Genomic DNA, 16,230 nt, shown 5'->3' with positions numbered 1-16,230 from the left:
TGCTTTTTTCCAGGCTTAACTGTAGTCAGTCAAGATAAGGGTTTAAGGCAGTGTGTGCATATAAAGTATGGAAATATAGGGGGCCTACTGTATACTGTCAGTATAGTTGAGTTGTTGAGTTTTCTTTGTACCACAGCCTTTTTGTTCTTTTGGCTACATTTGATCTAAGTGTCTGTTGTTGTTCCCACATCTTCTTCTCTTTCCTGCTTTTTCTGATTTTCACGGTGAGGAAGATGATTAAATTTTTTTAAATTTCTTTATTTTTTTGGAGATAGGGGAGGGGTAGATGGTCTTTTGGCTCCTGCTGCAGTTTAGATCAGGTGATCATCTGTTACTCCTACTAGTGAATGGAGCAGCAGTGGAAGTTGCAAACCCCAACCACCCCCCACCCCGTTTTGTTTCTCTCCCTGTTAGGACCCCCGGCGGTTCCCCGGACCCCAGTTTGAAACCCACCGTGTTTGAGCCATCCCACTCTGCAGGCTCCATGCTACTATTGTCTAACAGGAGAGCGGGCTATTTGCAAAATAAAGGTAGCCTCCTGCCTCAGTGTTTGCCCCTACGAGGGCTGATTCATGCGAGTGGGGTGATTGTCTTTTCTTTTGCCCCTTTTAAAGTGAAACGAGCGCCTATCGGTAGCGGTAGTCCTCTGGGTTTTTCCTCCCACACAGCTTGAGCTCCTCGCCGGGTCGGATGCTGAAAGTCCTCGCCGATAAGAGATCGCGCAGAGCTCGCGGAGAAAAGCAGACTGGACGCGGAAGGAAGCAAAGGAAGAATAGAGCAGCATTTTAATACCAAATCGGGACACATGTTGAGCTAACGGCCCTCGCCACCTCCTCCCCCCTTCTTCTCCTCCCAAATGCATTTGTAGGCTCAGTCGCTTTCCCGTTACTGCGCGTTAGGAGAGAGCCAGCAGCTCCGAGGATCCCCCGCTCGCCGTCTTGGAAGGACGATCATGGATCTGAGCAAAATCGTAAGTCCCGAAGAGCCGATCGGGTTGTCTTTATGTGAGCTAAGGACGGATATTAAGAGAAAAAAGGAGAAAGCGACAGGGTTTGCATGTTTTTGTGGAGGTGGGGGTGGTGTCCAAGAAGTCCTGAGCGCACACACTACACTCAGCAGGGTGAATACATGCAAGTTGGGCTCGGTGCAAGCAGGGACTTGCTCTGTCTGCTGTTTACATGGCAGCTAAATGCGTCCGTGGGAAGTTTGGGTTTTGTTGTGAAAGCTCGGAGGTCTCCCGTGGGTTTATTCCAGGGTTTTGCGAGCTGCTGTAGTGAAAGAACAGCTGCATTTAGTCGGGGAAATGATGAAACCAAGAGTCAGAAAGCACACGATTGTGTTAATGCAGCCTACTCTCTGGAGGCTTTACATTTCTATTGCAAGTAAATGAAGCCATTCACACATTTGGCTTTAATATAGTGTTCTTCTGAGACCTGGAAATGTTTCCTGTGTTGACCAGAGCTCTGTTTATGCTGCAGGTTAGAGGAAAAAGTTCTGCAAGCATGGTTTAAATGCGCCATGAATGTCAATTACAGGATCTTATTGACAAACCTCAAGGCCAGTCTGAGTGTGTAGTTAAAGCTCTATAACACAGAATCAAGAGACTGGGGGCTCTAAGGGTGAATTTAAAGTACAACTTCTTCACAAGCAGTGATGTTTCCAAACTGGCGATCGATGTGGAGTTTATTCCACATTTGCCTGTTCATCTTCCTTTGACTCAGAGCGATGGGGATGAGGCAAAAGAGGTGCAGCTTGGACTGCTGAAGCAGGTGCACAAGAAGCCTTTCACAGTGGATGAAGGGGTTGCACTTTTAGCCTTTTGTACTGAAGTGTAAGAGTGTGTGTGTGTGGTTTGATGAGAAAGCCTACTCTCTAGTAATCCCCAACCAGGTTGGAGACTCAAAGGTTTGTGGAGGAAAAGCACAGCGAGTGTAAATTCTGCAACGATGCACCGGATCCTGACAGGCTGTCCATAGGTGGAACAGGAAAATCAGTCTCTCAGCTGTGAGGAAAGAAAAAACCTCAGCCGCCCACGTGAAGTCAGTCACGTGTAGACATGGTGTAGGTAGGTGTAGCGATGGAAAGCCTCCTAGGGCATCACCTTCCAGTTGCAATTAACAGGTTATTTTAGCTGAACCTCGAGAAAAAGTGGGAAAGTGTAAAGTATTCCAATCAAAGCTTTTCTACATGTTGTTTCTGCCACTGTCCAGTGGGTCTTGCAGACTGTGCATCACCGCTCCACCACAGGTAATCTGGTGATGCACAGCAGAGATGAAACACTGAGGAATGTGGCTGAAGGTATGCAGGGTGTGTTGTTTAGAGATGATCACAGCCCTCCAGCCCTTCCGCGACCCTGAAAAGGATAAGCGGCAAAGAATGGATGAATGCTTATAGACCTACAGTTTCTTTATGTAAATATACACTCACCGGACTCTTTTATTTATTTGTTTTTTACCTTCAGGACTGCCTTAATTCGTCATGATATAGATTAAACAAGGTGCAGGAAACATTCCTTCAGTTGTTGTGGCTTTGTAGGCTGTACATTCATGATATGAATCTCTTGTTCCACCACATCCCAAGGGTGCACTGTTCGATTGAGACCTGGTGGTTGTCGAGTTCATGTCAGTACAGTGAACTCTGTCATGTACAAGAAACCAGTTTGAGATGATCTGAGCTTGGTGACATGGTGCTCTGAAAATATCCCCCAAATCATTAGACCACCAGCAGCAGCCGGAATAATTGATGCAAAGCAGTATGGATCCATGCTTTTGTGTTGTTTACGCCATCGTCAGAATCTCTCAGCAGCAATAGAGACTCATCAGATCAAGCCACATTTTCCCAACCTTCTATTGTCCATTTCCGGTGAGTCCGGACCACGGCTTCCTGTTTTAGCTGACAGCAGTGTCACCTGGTGTGCTCTTCTGCTGCATCTGAATGTTGTGCATTCAGAGATGCTCTTCTGCATACCTCGGTTCTAACAAGTATTGCTAGAGTTACTGTTGCCTTCCTATCAGCTCGAGGTACTCCGGGCTTTCTTATTTGACATCAACAAGTCATTTTTACCCAGAGAATTGTTCTCTCTGGATATTTTCGTCCTCTTTTTTTCCCCAGACTCTAGAGATGGTTGTGTAGGAAAATCCCAGTAGATCAGCACTTTCGGAAATACTCTGGCTAACAACCACACTACGTTTAAAGTCAATCAAATGACCTTTCATTCTCAGTTTGATGCTCAGTTTGGACTTCAGAATGTCGTCTTGAGTTTCTCTACATGTCGACATGCCTTCATGCACTGAGTTAATGGCATTTGATTGGCCGATTAGAAATTTGTGCTAACGTGCAGCTGAACGTTTGCCCCATTGTTGCATCAGCTGAAACAGTTTGTTTTAGATAAAATGAAAAAGAAGCCACGGAAGCAGATGATTGTGACGCCTGTGTAGATTCGGTTATTGCTGTGCTGTGAGGTGGGGTGAGCTGAGGTGCACAGATGTGGCTTTTACTGATACGTCTTCAGGAAGTTGAGGCGAGGCCGTGAGGCTTTTTCACGCAGAGTTGCAAAGAGAGGAGGGGCTCAAAAGCCTGCCACGGGGATGAAGGGCTGAGAGTTTAATTGTGGTGGAGCCCGGCCTTCGACCTACGTGTGACTTTAACCAGCTGCCACCCTCCATCTCTACCCTCAGCGACGAACCCATTGCTGTTAGGTCGCACGCTCCAAACATCCCGGAGCTGTATGTTTGCATGCTTTTTAGTGGGCTCTTATGAGACTGCAACATCCCGCTGGGCTTATCTGCATCACCCATTGCCCCGTTATTAATGGGACAGGAGATACTCGGTGCATTAGGTGGAAAACAAGCTCCCAGTTACAGCCTCAGGGGCCTGCACATGACTGGCAGCCATTGTTACTAGGCTGGTGGCTGGTTTCACCTTCACTCTATGATAAAATTGTACATTGCATTCCAGATTCAGCTCGCTGGGTTGATAATGCTCCCTCAGTGCCTGCAGTGACACCTGTGTAGCATGCATGGGTTTGTAATTTTTGCTCCCTGCGTGCACATAAGAAAAAACTCTCACTCTGCCCTCTTTGCGTCAGTGCAAGCCTGAATTTTGAGAGATGCGAGGAGGCTCACACGGGAGCAGATTTGCACGTCAGACGCGACACATAACATGGTCCTGAAACAAGCAACACAGAGGGCTCTGTTCAGACCGGTGACCTTTTCAGCCGGGTGGAGTCGCTCTTGGAAAAATGTTTGGGCCAAAAACGCTTTTCCTGTTATTATCCAATTTTTTTTTTTCTTTCAATGGATTTGTAAAAGAATAAATAAAAACTGTTATTTCATGGTGTTGTGACCTCTGAGGAGGCTGCTTGTTTGTGTGAAATGCACCACGGTAAGGCGAGCTCTCAGTTTTACCACGTATACTTTTACTTGTGCACGTTGAACCATGAAGGCTGTTGTTTTATTTTCGAGGAAATAGGCGGATATTTTTAGTGTGTGAAACCTGAAGTCAGATACCGAGTGCACCGGAACCATGCTCATCGGAGGTATAGTCCAAAACAAATGTTTACACCACTATATCATACTGCTGTAATCTGTGTTTTTAGATTAAACAGTTGGATTAGGTCATGTGTGTATATGTAAAAGGGAGGTTTCATAAGAACAAACACAGAAAGGCTTGTCTCCAAATCTGCACTTCCCCTTCACATCTTTGAGCTCAATGGTTTCGTTTTCCAGCTGGCGACTTTGCTTTTGGGTTTACTGTAATCTTTAAAAAAAGACATTAAAGTCTGGCTACTTGAAGCCAAATTTAATAAGAGGTGAGGCCTGGCTAAACATTTTTGCACAGTACTGTATTCTCCAGGTATGACACCATGTGCAGACTCCAAAGGTTTTTAGAAAGAGATAAGACACAGTACAAATATTGTTCTTTAAACATTTGATAGTATATGAATTAAAGATCATTTTGGATTTTTCTATATACTGAGCTGGAGACAAAACACATATTCAGTGAATATCAGACTTTTATTGATCAGCTGAGCAGAAAATGCTATTCACAGTGTGTGTGCGCTTCACATGTAAGCATGCAGGTGTTTGCAAACAGATGTGTGTGCTTGATAAGTTGTGTCTAAATATTACGGTCTGTGAAGTGGGGAGAGATGGCATGTTCTTTTTAGATTGTTATTTCAGGTCATCTGTTAGCGATCGCTGACTGCCCATTTTTAAATATCCGTGCTCCTAAAGGTCTGAGTGTATTCACACAAAGACACCTGGAGGTGATCTGGCAGGAAATGGAGACAGAGCAAAGTGTTTGGTCTCAGCTGCTCCCTGTCTGGCTTGACTGAGCAAGGTTTTAGCTGAAGGCGGGGGTGCTGTGGATTTGGGCATTTTTCAGCAGGCAGGAAATGGGCAGTGGAGGGTGTGCCAAGACAGGAAGCCTGACTGAGTGCCTGCAACCCCCCCCCCCCCCCCCTTCTCTCCTTCACCTCCACCCCTACAGCGTCAGCCACAATGACCGTGCCTCCTCTGCCTCACCTCAGCGTTAACAGGGCTCCTGCATTCACAGCCTGCACGTTTCCTGTTTTCATTCCTTCCTCCATCCCATCGCTGTTTACCCTTTTTATAGCAGAATAGCTGGACCGGTCTCGGCAGCAGCTCCAGCCTCGGCCTCCGAGACATCCGTCTTTAATTTAGACGGGTAGCTCAAAAGGTATGACAGCAGTTTGGTGTCTGCTCTGTTGTTTGGGAACAGTGACAGACTTGGTGAAAGCATTCTGGGCTCTTGTCCCCTGTTGGGTGTGCTGAGAGGTTAAATCGGAAGGAGGAAACATTGCAAAAGGATTGGGAAAGCATGCAGCTGTTAAATACAGACACGCAGTCCTTCTTAGCTGTGCCATAATGAAGGTTTTAAGACCAGAGGCTTCACTTGTTGATATCATGCCAGAGTCAGAATCACTGGGAACATGGGTGAAGCTAAAGCAGACTCCACGGCCTGTCATGAGCTCTCTCCTCCATCCACACCTAAATAACTGCTGTCAGATAATCATAGTACCATAACTTAAATTAATCACTCCACTCCCATGCTAAGGATGCCGCCTCCTCCTCCTCCTGCTTAAATCCAGTGAGAACAAGTGTTGCCGAATTTACTCTCCCCCTTCTCATTTGGCCCTGCCGAGGTTTTCCACAGTCATTTTCTCATGATTGAGCATCACTAGCTTTGAGTTATTCTCGGCACTAATGCTGACATGAAATGTGCGACAACGCGCCAGAGACAAAAATATCCGAGAGCGCTGTCTTTTCTCTGTGACCGTCATAAAGTGACCACGATAAGATGACATGTCTCCGGGACTGACATGGGAATCAAATCGCCCAACATCGCTTTTTAGTCACATGCTCTTTGGGAGGCGGAGGGTTGGGGAAGGGAGTCGCTCAGCGAGGGCCGGTTCGTTTAGCAGGCAGAAGATGCTTTCTCCCTCTGGGTGCTGTGCGCTGGGCCTTCAGCGGGCGCAGCCAGACCACGATCAGCATATCAATGCCGCGCTTTCCACAGAAGAGCTGATTGGTGCTTGCCAGGCCCGACTTTGCATGCTTTCAACACTGTATCAATAACACTTTGTTTGAAAGCAGAACTGTGGAAAAGAAGATGTTTCTGTAGATATCAAGAAGCAGAAAGGACTTCTGTGTTGCGTCGGCGAGTAATTGATTGATGGCTCGTTATGACTCTTTGCTTCAGGGCGGAAAGGGGAAGCGCAAAAGATGCCGGCCCCCTGCAGATGCAGTGACGTAGGTTCCCCAGTTTAAGGACTCTCTCGGGGCGGATCTTTGCGCCTCAGCTTTATAATCACTTTCCTCTCACCTGTGATTTAATTGCTCGTCATTTGACTTTGTCAGCCAGTCCGAGTGGCTGCACTGCGAGGGGCTAATAGGCCACTGATTTATTGATGCCGGCAAGCCGCCTCAGCCAATGCCAGGAGATCTAGGCAGCTGGCACTCCCATTCAACCCTAACACAAAGTACAAAGTCTCACTGTGGGCTAATTGGGTCATCCTCATGTGGGAACCAGTTGCACTGGCGTTTACTCAATCATCCCTTGATTTTTTTCTTCTTCTTTTTTATTCTTGTGTGATGGAAAGAAAAGGAGAAGCAAAGCAAATTGTCGATGTTAAAACTTACAGCTTCAATCCCTGAAGGCTGTGTTAGCTCACATGCAGATCACAACACGAGTGTCACAATTTTAGTGCTTGTGACAAATTAGCAGCCAGTGACCATGACAGGAAATGCCACAAAAGTCACTTCCCTCATCAGTAAAATGTAAAGCAGATGTGGCTTAAGTGTAGACATGGTGTTTCAGTGTTAACCTACACTTTGAATACAATGTTTAGAAATATGGATCGTGTTTAAAAGAAGGAAAAAGGTGCAAAACACAAGAAGTGTGTATAGATTGTATTCAAACTCTTAAGTGTAAATAAATACAGCGCTATATGTTCATAACTCCTGAAAAGGAGTGACAATATTATCTTAATTTGAGGCTTTTTGTGTTGCCATTGGCCACATTTCATGTTCCAGCCTCCACACGCGAAGCTTCAAATTCAGTCTGTTTAATTCCAAATACTCACAGGTGCATCAGTCTACACAGCCTCAATGTTTCTGGAGAAGAAATAGCTTTTTGAATGTGTTGCATCACTGAAAGCCTTTCTACAACCATTCTCTGTATCAGCCTCAGGTGGTGCAAGAAATCAGGGTTTCGCAGCTGCATGGGGTCTTTTTTTTTTCTTTCTTCCTTTTGTGCATGAACAGAATCTTCAGGGTTGTTTAACAAAAAACAAAACAAAGAAAAGTATTCCAGTAATCATAAAGTTCCCATAAATTTCCAGATCCTGTCGTCAGACCTTCTGGTTTATTTGTAAACAGGAAGTCTAACTTCTTTTTTTTTTTCTTTTTTTTTAAAGCACATGACTGATCATAACTCACTGGCCTTCCTTTTGTGGACTCTATCAGCAGACACAGGCTGTTTTCACGCGTACGCTTTTCTAGATCATATCCAGCGGTGCGTGTCAGGATGCAAACATCCGGCGCCGACCTTTAACCTTTTAAAAAACAAGAAAGCGTGCGGCGTCAGGTTGTTATACTTTGTGCCTACATAGAAACAACTAGCCGGTGGCCGTCATGTGTCCCGCCACGTGCCTGCTCTCCCCAGGTCACGCTAGGGGTGTCAAACATAAGGCCCTGGGTCCTAAATCGGCTCAGTAAAGGCTCCTACCCGGCCCACTGGACAACTTTAGAGTGGATAGATTTTGAACTTTTCTTGCTGTAAGTTTTACGGCTTTTCCTTTTAATAAAGAGTCCCCACCCATACTGCACCAAAGTATAAGCGCACTTTCTGTTATCCACGTCTGTCTCTTCTCACCTTTATGATTCATAGCGCCGGCTGTTCACCATCGACAGGACTACGACCTGAGCGCGGAGGGGCGGATGCTGTGCAAACAGCAACCAGCTCCTGAATTCCTCCTCATCTTCTCATGATCACTGAATCACTCCTGTGACTGAACCAAACTCATAAATTAGATTTTTCTCAACAGTAAACTTGTGTTTGCCTGCCTGCTTGCTTGCTTTCGCTGCTGCTGATATGTCACTCAGAGTGATGGCGCGTGTGGAGGTGGCGGTCTATTGTCTGCCGTTGTTTTGACAAGCCAGACCCACATTCTTCTTCTCCGATCCAAACGTCATCTGTTTCAGGATTGTGGCTAGAAGGAAAATACTTTCTAGATGGGCTCTCTCGGGCATTTTTTTTCTCAGCAGTCTGCGACACCAGGTAGCGTTGTGGAAATCTGAAGTAGATCGAGGTGCACACACCCAGGTTGTCTTTCCAAAGCTAAATAAAACTCGCTGTAAACCTAGAATATTTATAGTCTAGTTATCTGTCAAGCTCAGTCACAGGATGCTGTCAGAACATTGTGCAATAGAAGATAACTCGAACATCAACATGTGGTGTATCTGCAAGATCACACAGAGACAGACTAAGAAGATATGGAGCCTTTCATTCACCGAGGTCAGCTCGACACAGAGAAGATCTTAAAATTTTCCTAAAGAGACTGACAGAAATCCCTGCTCCCAGATCATTCCTCCTTTCATCTCTCCTTTCCCTTCCCCATTCCAACCTCCTTCTACCCCACTCCTCCTCCTCCTCCTCTTCCGATTCCTCGCAGTAAACTTCCAGTCCCGGCAGCTCACATACTGGAAGAGGAGGAGCGCACTCCGAACATCTGTGGGAAGTGAGATTATGAAACAGGCCTCCCGTCCTCTGCTGACCCCATCCCCATCGCTCTCCTCGCTCTCTGCTGGAGACACCCTGCAAATGATAGCGGCAGGATACGCTGCCCTGTTTGGTCGTGTGTGCGGAAGACCGGCATTTCGGGCTCCGTTTGAGTCAGCTGTTTGGATGTAGAACTTTTCCCGGTTTTGTTTTCCCCTCGTGTTTAATGTCAGCCAGATGCTGCTTCACGTCACCTCGCCTTCACAGAAACTATCTGAAAAACTCTGAAGCGATGTGGGTTCTAGAAGATTTATATTTATTTGTACTTGCGGGTTTTTCTTGGTCGGCTGCCAGCTGACATAACCTAAAAGCATCGTGAAAACTTTCACACAACAGCTAGAAGGCTTTTGAACTTTTCATGCACGTATCTATGGATGCAAATTTCTGTCAGTCCAAATGTAAATGGGCCACAAATATATCTTTCCTACACAGTTTGAGCCCTCAAGGTACTTTCTTACTACTCCAGGCGACAAATGAGTATCTTCCCCAAGGGTACTTCTACATGCAGACGAAGGGAAGCCAGGGATGAAACCGCTGACCTTCTGATTAATAAACGACCTATTGGACCGTTCAGATATTCCTCAGAGGATGAATCCAAATAAATGCAGCGATCTCTGATGTTTATTTGTTTTTCTCATCATAAGTAAAATGTGTACGGAAATTTCTCAGCAGGTGTTAAATGGTTTATCATAAAATGTCCGCATATCGGTGATCTCCACAGGCTGAGTCAAAGAGGAAGTCCACTGGCCAGTTTCCACATCGCAGAAGGCGCCACCAAATACGTGAAGATATTTTAATAGTGAACTTGATTGCACAAAACCGGTTATGAGTCAGGTTATGTTTCGTAGATCAGCACTGGCGAGGGGTAGAGTTAAAAAAAAAAAAAAAAAAGACCTGCTGATGCGTCAGGCAGTCGAATGATGACGAAATTAGCCAGTGTGTAACGTTGAGGTCATATTGCATTGTGGGAAATTGGGAAATTTAGCATAGAGGATATGAAAGAATGAGATGTCTAATTCTGCCTCATCGCTTTAATCATTGGTGCTATAAACTCTGTTTTAGCTTTTCTTCTGGCGCCATCGCTGGGTGATCATTTCAGTTCCTGTTTTTCATTTCTGGATCATTTCAACATTCTGGTTTCTGACCAGGCGCCTACAAAACGAATTGCTTTCCACTCAGACTCAAACTGTAAACTTCATTTTCAATGAGCAAGTGTTTTCCTGCTAACAAATAAAACTAAAACGATGAAAACAAACGAGGCTGGATGTAGGAAATGTTTTATACCTCGTGCTTTCAGTCTGTGTAACGCAATATATCTGTCTGGCACAGAGATCAATTATTATCCCTGTTTATTTAATTTTTTATTACTATTACTCAAGCTACTGCACTTATTTGGCGTGGCTGTAGCTCAGGAGGTAAAGAAGGTCTAATGCAAATTAGATTGACTACTGAGAAGTTTGGTCTTTCTATCCCCGGCTGCTCCAGAGTGCATGCCAAAGTGTCCTTGAGCAAGGTACTGAACCCCAAAGTTGCTCTCCGATGTGTTGTTAAGTGCGCATATGGATGGGTCAATGAGGCATGTTGTATAAAGCACTTTGCGCGGTCAAGTAAGAACCAGGGTGTTTAGTTTTAGTCTGTTGTTAGGTGGTTGCTAAGACATGTGATGACTTTATAATATAATAAAACGGCTGATTTAACTTTGGTGCCTGTAAATCAAATGTGTATTGTGTTGAAATTAAAAGGATGCAGGTGCGGAAATGTGACAATGGCCATTCTAGCCCATTGGTAGGCTGTTGTTAGGCAACACAATGAGGTCACAATACCTGATATAGATGAGGTTTGGTTGGTGAGCCCCTGATTGTGTGTGAGGAGTTACTACTACTGCTGTTGATGTTATTACGGTTGATGGCTGTAACAAAATAATTTTACAAATATGGGATAAATGAGGAATTTTTCATCTTATTTATTATTTGCATGTTAGCATGGTACCATTAGCTTTTAAGCTATGCTGTGCAAAGTCCAGCCTCACAATCTGCAAGCATTGCTGGACACCCAGGCTTTGTTTTATTAAATAGTGGTTGTGTTTTTAATGCTTTTCTTTGAATAGCACTTTATTAATTTTGTACTAGTTCGTAATATAAGTTATCTTAGAGCATGTTTAGTATGCCTCATTTTCACCTTCCTATGTTACAAAGAAAGAAACCCAAAAATATCCTGTATAGAAAGTTACAGTTGAGAGAAACGACTCCCTTTCAACTGAAACGAAACCCCAAACTAAGCCACACTCGGGATTGGTGGCTTCTGCCTCAGCTAAGAAGGTATACTCGCCACTTTGGTGGGCCAGGAAGTGCAGACCTGAAACATGTAGAGCCTGCACAAAGGTAGGCCACAGCGAGAGAGAGAGAACAAAAAGTAATTGGCTGTAGCAAAGAAATGCATGGAAAATGGGGGGGGGGGGGGGGCCCACAGCAGCATATCTAAATGATGGCCTGAACCATGAGCTTTTATCTAAAGGGTAGTTTAAGAATGAGAGGGAGTGTCCATAGTACCTGCTGAAAGCTAATAGCGTGCCATAGCACAACCAGAAATCCCCACAAAAACTGCCAAACTAACACCATCCAAGCTACCGGTGGCAGCATTTTCAGCCTTGTGACTGTGTCACACTGGGTTAGAGCAGAAGTGAAAAGTCATTCCAGTGTGTTCTGGTGGTTCTGTAATTCATCTCTGATGATTCTTAAAATTTGAGCTGAAGTTGGAGGAGCTTCAGGTTCAGTCTGGCCAACATTCCTCAGTACAGTAGATGTCATAGCACAGACAGATGCTCCCCTGCTTATCCGCACGTGTCTGGTTGCTGGTGCCGTCTCATTAAATCTGTCTGGTTACAGTCTTAATGTTAACTATGTTTGCTGAAGAGTAGTCCGTGGTGGTTTTCTGTCCGGCCTCTATCCTCTGCAGATGTTGCAACTGTTTCCTGCTTTGTTTGTATATATGATGACATCTAATCCTGTGAATTAACACAAACACGCAGGAGAATTTAAAAAAAAAAAAAAAAAAAAGCACCTGCGCCGTTTCGGCCCTTCTTACATGCTCTGTCACATGTCTGTAATTTAACTTGCCGACTGCACTCCATGCTGAGATTTGGCAGCACACGCGTCTCTTTCGAGGCTGTAGATCCTCCTCAGCAGCAGAGAGGAGGCCTCTCAGCTGCTGCCTTGAATACCAACTCTGCAGAAAATGGGTCAATCAGCGCGTTATAAAAAAAACCTGGGCTGCCTCTCATTCCCCAGGTGGTTAGAAAAGGGAAAAGGCAACTTTCTGAAAGGTGGAAGGATGTCAAGTTTTAAAATGAAAAACTTGACTTGTTTTTTTTGCTGTGAGTAAAAAAGCTGTGGGCTGATTTATTTCCTCTGCTTCTCTCCCCTCTTCTCTTCTGCCCTTTCTTTACTCCTCTTCACAGGCTGTCAGCATCAACAAGGCCATCAACACACAGGAGGTCGCTGTCAAAGAGAAGCATGCCAGGAATATCCTAACATTGTGTGTGTGTGTGTGTGTGTGTGTGTGTGTGTGTGTGTGTGTGTGTGTGTGTGTGTGTGTGTGTGTGTGTGTGTGTGTGTGTGTTTGTTTGAGTGTTTGAGGAGAGGAAGAGCATTTGTTTTGACTTTGTTGTGTGTGCAAAATCATCCTTCCGTAGCTGGAGGGCTGTGTTGGTGCAAAACAGCTAATTTTGTGTAACCCCGTCGTCTGCACATGGCCCTGCTGCACAGCTAATTTAGTCATGTGTAAAACCAAATGGAAGGCTAGACGGACATATTTCTGTTTTATCAGACAGACTAAAAAGCACCAAACTGCTAACATCTAACATCCTGCACAGAGACGGAGCTAAGCAAAGGCCTCAAACATCAGAAAAGAGATCATTAAAAAAAATTCACACACAAAGGAGATGCAACAAATGTTAAAATAAGAGTTTTCTGTATTGAGATTGGTAAATACTTAGGCTCCGCCAGGCTACACAAACACTGTAAGCCTGTGATCCTTGACTGCCGCTCTCACCCTGCATCTTGGGGACCCATCATGAGAAAGGTGCCCACACCTTCTGGGCGGCAGTCAACCGGCTTCCTCTCTCCAGCAACGCCGTGCTCTGCTGGAAGTTCTGCCATGTCTTCCACAAGCTGCTGCGGGACGGGCATCCGAACGTACGTAAACACGAAAACTTTGTCTCCCTCTTATTGTAACTGTGTTCTGATACTCAATGTTAAGGATGTTTCCCCTCTCTTTGTTTCCATTGTTGATTCTTCAGGTGATAAAGGACTCCATGAGGAACAAGGCTGATTTAACTGATATGAGCAGGATGTGGGTAAGGATTATGTCATCTCACACAGTCATAAGTCTCATTTACTGCATTTTCCACACTACAGGGCACACTTAAAATCTTTTAATTTTCTCAAAAATTGACAGTGTGCCTTATAATCCAGTTTGTCTTATGTATGAATTCTGGCTGTGCTTACTGACCTCGATACGATTTTATGTGATACACGGCATTAGAAAAATCTGACAAAAAATGTTTTAGAACGGCTGCCGTAGTCAGGAGCCTTGTGGAGTAATCTGGGTCCAAAACTCCGTCCCCATTAGGCCCCAAAGTCAAACGAACACTGCAGCATCACTGAGAGTCAAAAACTGTCTAAATTATTTCATCTTTAATAAAATGATCAGCGTTGCTGCTTTACAAGGTGTAACAATTAAGTTTAACATCCAGGCATCCATGAAAACAGAATTTATTAAATTTAACAGATTTAGAAGTTAGCAGGAAGTTAGCTCGTTAATTTCCACCTAAACATGATATAGCATGTTCTGACTGAGAGATGTCTGAACAAATTAAAACGTACAGCTCTGCTATCACTTCCAACATAAATGAAGACAGAAAACTAAACAGCAGTGATGTTTGTAGGGTTACTGAAGTTGGGCTAGCTGGTATATAATGATGTGCTACGTGAGCGCTAGCGACACAGCTATGTTAGCATAACATAAACACAGTGAAGCTGGAGGATGAACGCCAACTTTTTTCCACTGGATAAAAGTTAACGTGAGGGTTCCTGATGGTTAAGGATAAATCCAATCGCTTGGCAGGATGCTGTAAAGGGACCAAACTTCAGTCAGAACAACTGAGATAATCCATCCACAATACGAGGTTAGTCATTAATATACTGCGACAACACGGTAATAGAGCAGCTGCGAGAGAATTCAACATTAATGAATCAATGGTACAGAAGTGGAGGAAGCAAGAAGAATGAGTTGAGTAAAGTTTGACTTCTCTGACTCTTTTGTTTCGCTTAATGCACCTTATGGTCCAAAAAATACGGTAATCTTCTTTAGTCCTTACTTTATTGTAACACTAAAAAGGAATTGAATAAAACATGATACGAATGAAACATACTCATTACTAAAATGTGACCATTTAAACTAGTCAGTATAGCCTGGGGTGTTACTCCTGTATTTACAGTGGCTCCATAGTGTAGTGGTTACACATATGCCTAGCATGTGAAAGATACCGGGTGGAGACACACATCACTCTGAGGTTTTGTTAGGAAGGGCATCCAGTTTAGAAATCTGCCAAATCAAATATGCCGAGCTATCTGCTGTGGTGACCAGCAATGCTACTCTCCAGTAATATTTACAGCTGTCGTCATAAGAGATGTGATCTATCTTTACTGAACCAGTTTTGTACAACCAAACTGTCTTTTGCAGCTATATGAAGGATGCCTTATTGTTATTGCCTTTAAGTGTCATTAAATTCTAGTTACAGTAATTAATGTTATAAATCATTCTGTGATTGCATGATTTTCTGACAGCTTGGCATTATCGTGCAGCTTGGCAGTGGCTTGTGGGACCACTGCATTTGTTATGTGAAGACACGAAACACTGTGTATTATTATGCCCTTTATTCTGGCATCGCAGTTGTGTGTGCAGAAGTGCATAGTACTGTAGAGGCGCTCGGTAAATGAACAAAACAAATTCTGTCAATTAATTTACGGAGGCAGTAGCTTTTTCGCTTTACTTCCTGAATTACAGCAGATTCAGACTGCTTTCAGAGTAGATTATTTTCTTTTTAAAAGCATGTTGAGAGACCAAGAAAGCCACAGAAACAATAACGCAGCAGTAAATAAACAGGCGGCAGAGTTATTAGACATATAGTGCTCAGGCTATTTTTACGAGATGTCAGATTAAGCACCAGATTAAGTTCACATGGAATAAACTTGTGTAGCGAACCTCAGGCCAGGTGAAGGCACTCACTAAAAAGGCATTAACAGGCTGTCCAGGTGGGTGTTGACTCATTAAAATGATCTTTCTAGGAGTTTAACATATACAGGTGCAATTTTTGCTGATTTACTTGGATTTTGTTCATTATCAGAGTACGGCTGCCAACTGTCCTCTTTGCTGTGGTGATCATAGCAGATTATATTCATCATCATTTGTTGGTAGCCTGCTGCCAGGGTGTAGTGACAGACATAATGGACAAAAGCCACATGAGCTCATGTTGCATCATCTACCACCCTCATGAAACAGTAATGTCACCGAGGCTGGTGTCGTTCTGGTTTGGGGGATTTGTGCTGACATGCGTTTAGTCTTGGTGGTGTAGTTAAAAAACAATAATGTCATTTGATAATATTTGCATTTATCCACCCCACTGACTTCCCTCTCCAGGTATCTTGTAGGAAGCCAGAGATGCATTAAAAGAATAAATAATTTAGTTGACCTGAATAGGTTTGAGCACCACTGTTAGTGTTACTGCGCCTTTAGTTAACCAATAACAACCGAAAGAAAACACAAGTGATTAAAATGGACAAGAAATATCTGACTGGTTAGAAAAGCATGGATGAAAATTGTTTCCTGACATTATAAATGCAGAGATTATTTTATTAAGATAAGTTG

The 16,230-nt window shown here is 44.0% G+C and overlaps 1 protein-coding gene across 2 annotated transcripts in view; it reads left to right on the top strand.

Moving 5' to 3' along the window:
* The window catches only part of hip1 (huntingtin interacting protein 1), a 54,705-nt gene that overhangs the window by 11,003 nt on the left and 27,472 nt on the right, over nt 1-16,230 (top strand). The window contains exons 1-4 of one of the 2 annotated variants that reach the window (XM_085379463.1): nt 436-970; nt 12,761-12,824; nt 13,354-13,496; nt 13,601-13,657. In XM_085379463.1, the coding sequence (XP_085235589.1) occupies nt 953-970; nt 12,761-12,824; nt 13,354-13,496; nt 13,601-13,657 (282 nt within the window). In that variant the 5' untranslated portion in view covers nt 436-952. Of the gene's footprint in view, nt 1-435; nt 971-12,760; nt 12,825-13,353; nt 13,497-13,600; nt 13,658-16,230 lie in introns of those variants that run through there. The other variant, XM_085379462.1, reaches the window with a different exon arrangement.

This window comes from Rhamphochromis longiceps, linkage group LG14, assembly GCF_057381845.1.
Source record: "Rhamphochromis longiceps isolate RC_006_pf linkage group LG14, R_longiceps_female_GT1.1, whole genome shotgun sequence".
Lineage (NCBI taxonomy): Eukaryota > Metazoa > Chordata > Actinopteri > Cichliformes > Cichlidae > Rhamphochromis > Rhamphochromis longiceps.
The sequence above is the reverse complement of the archived record's forward strand: the minus strand, read 5'-3'. Positions and strand labels throughout refer to the sequence as shown.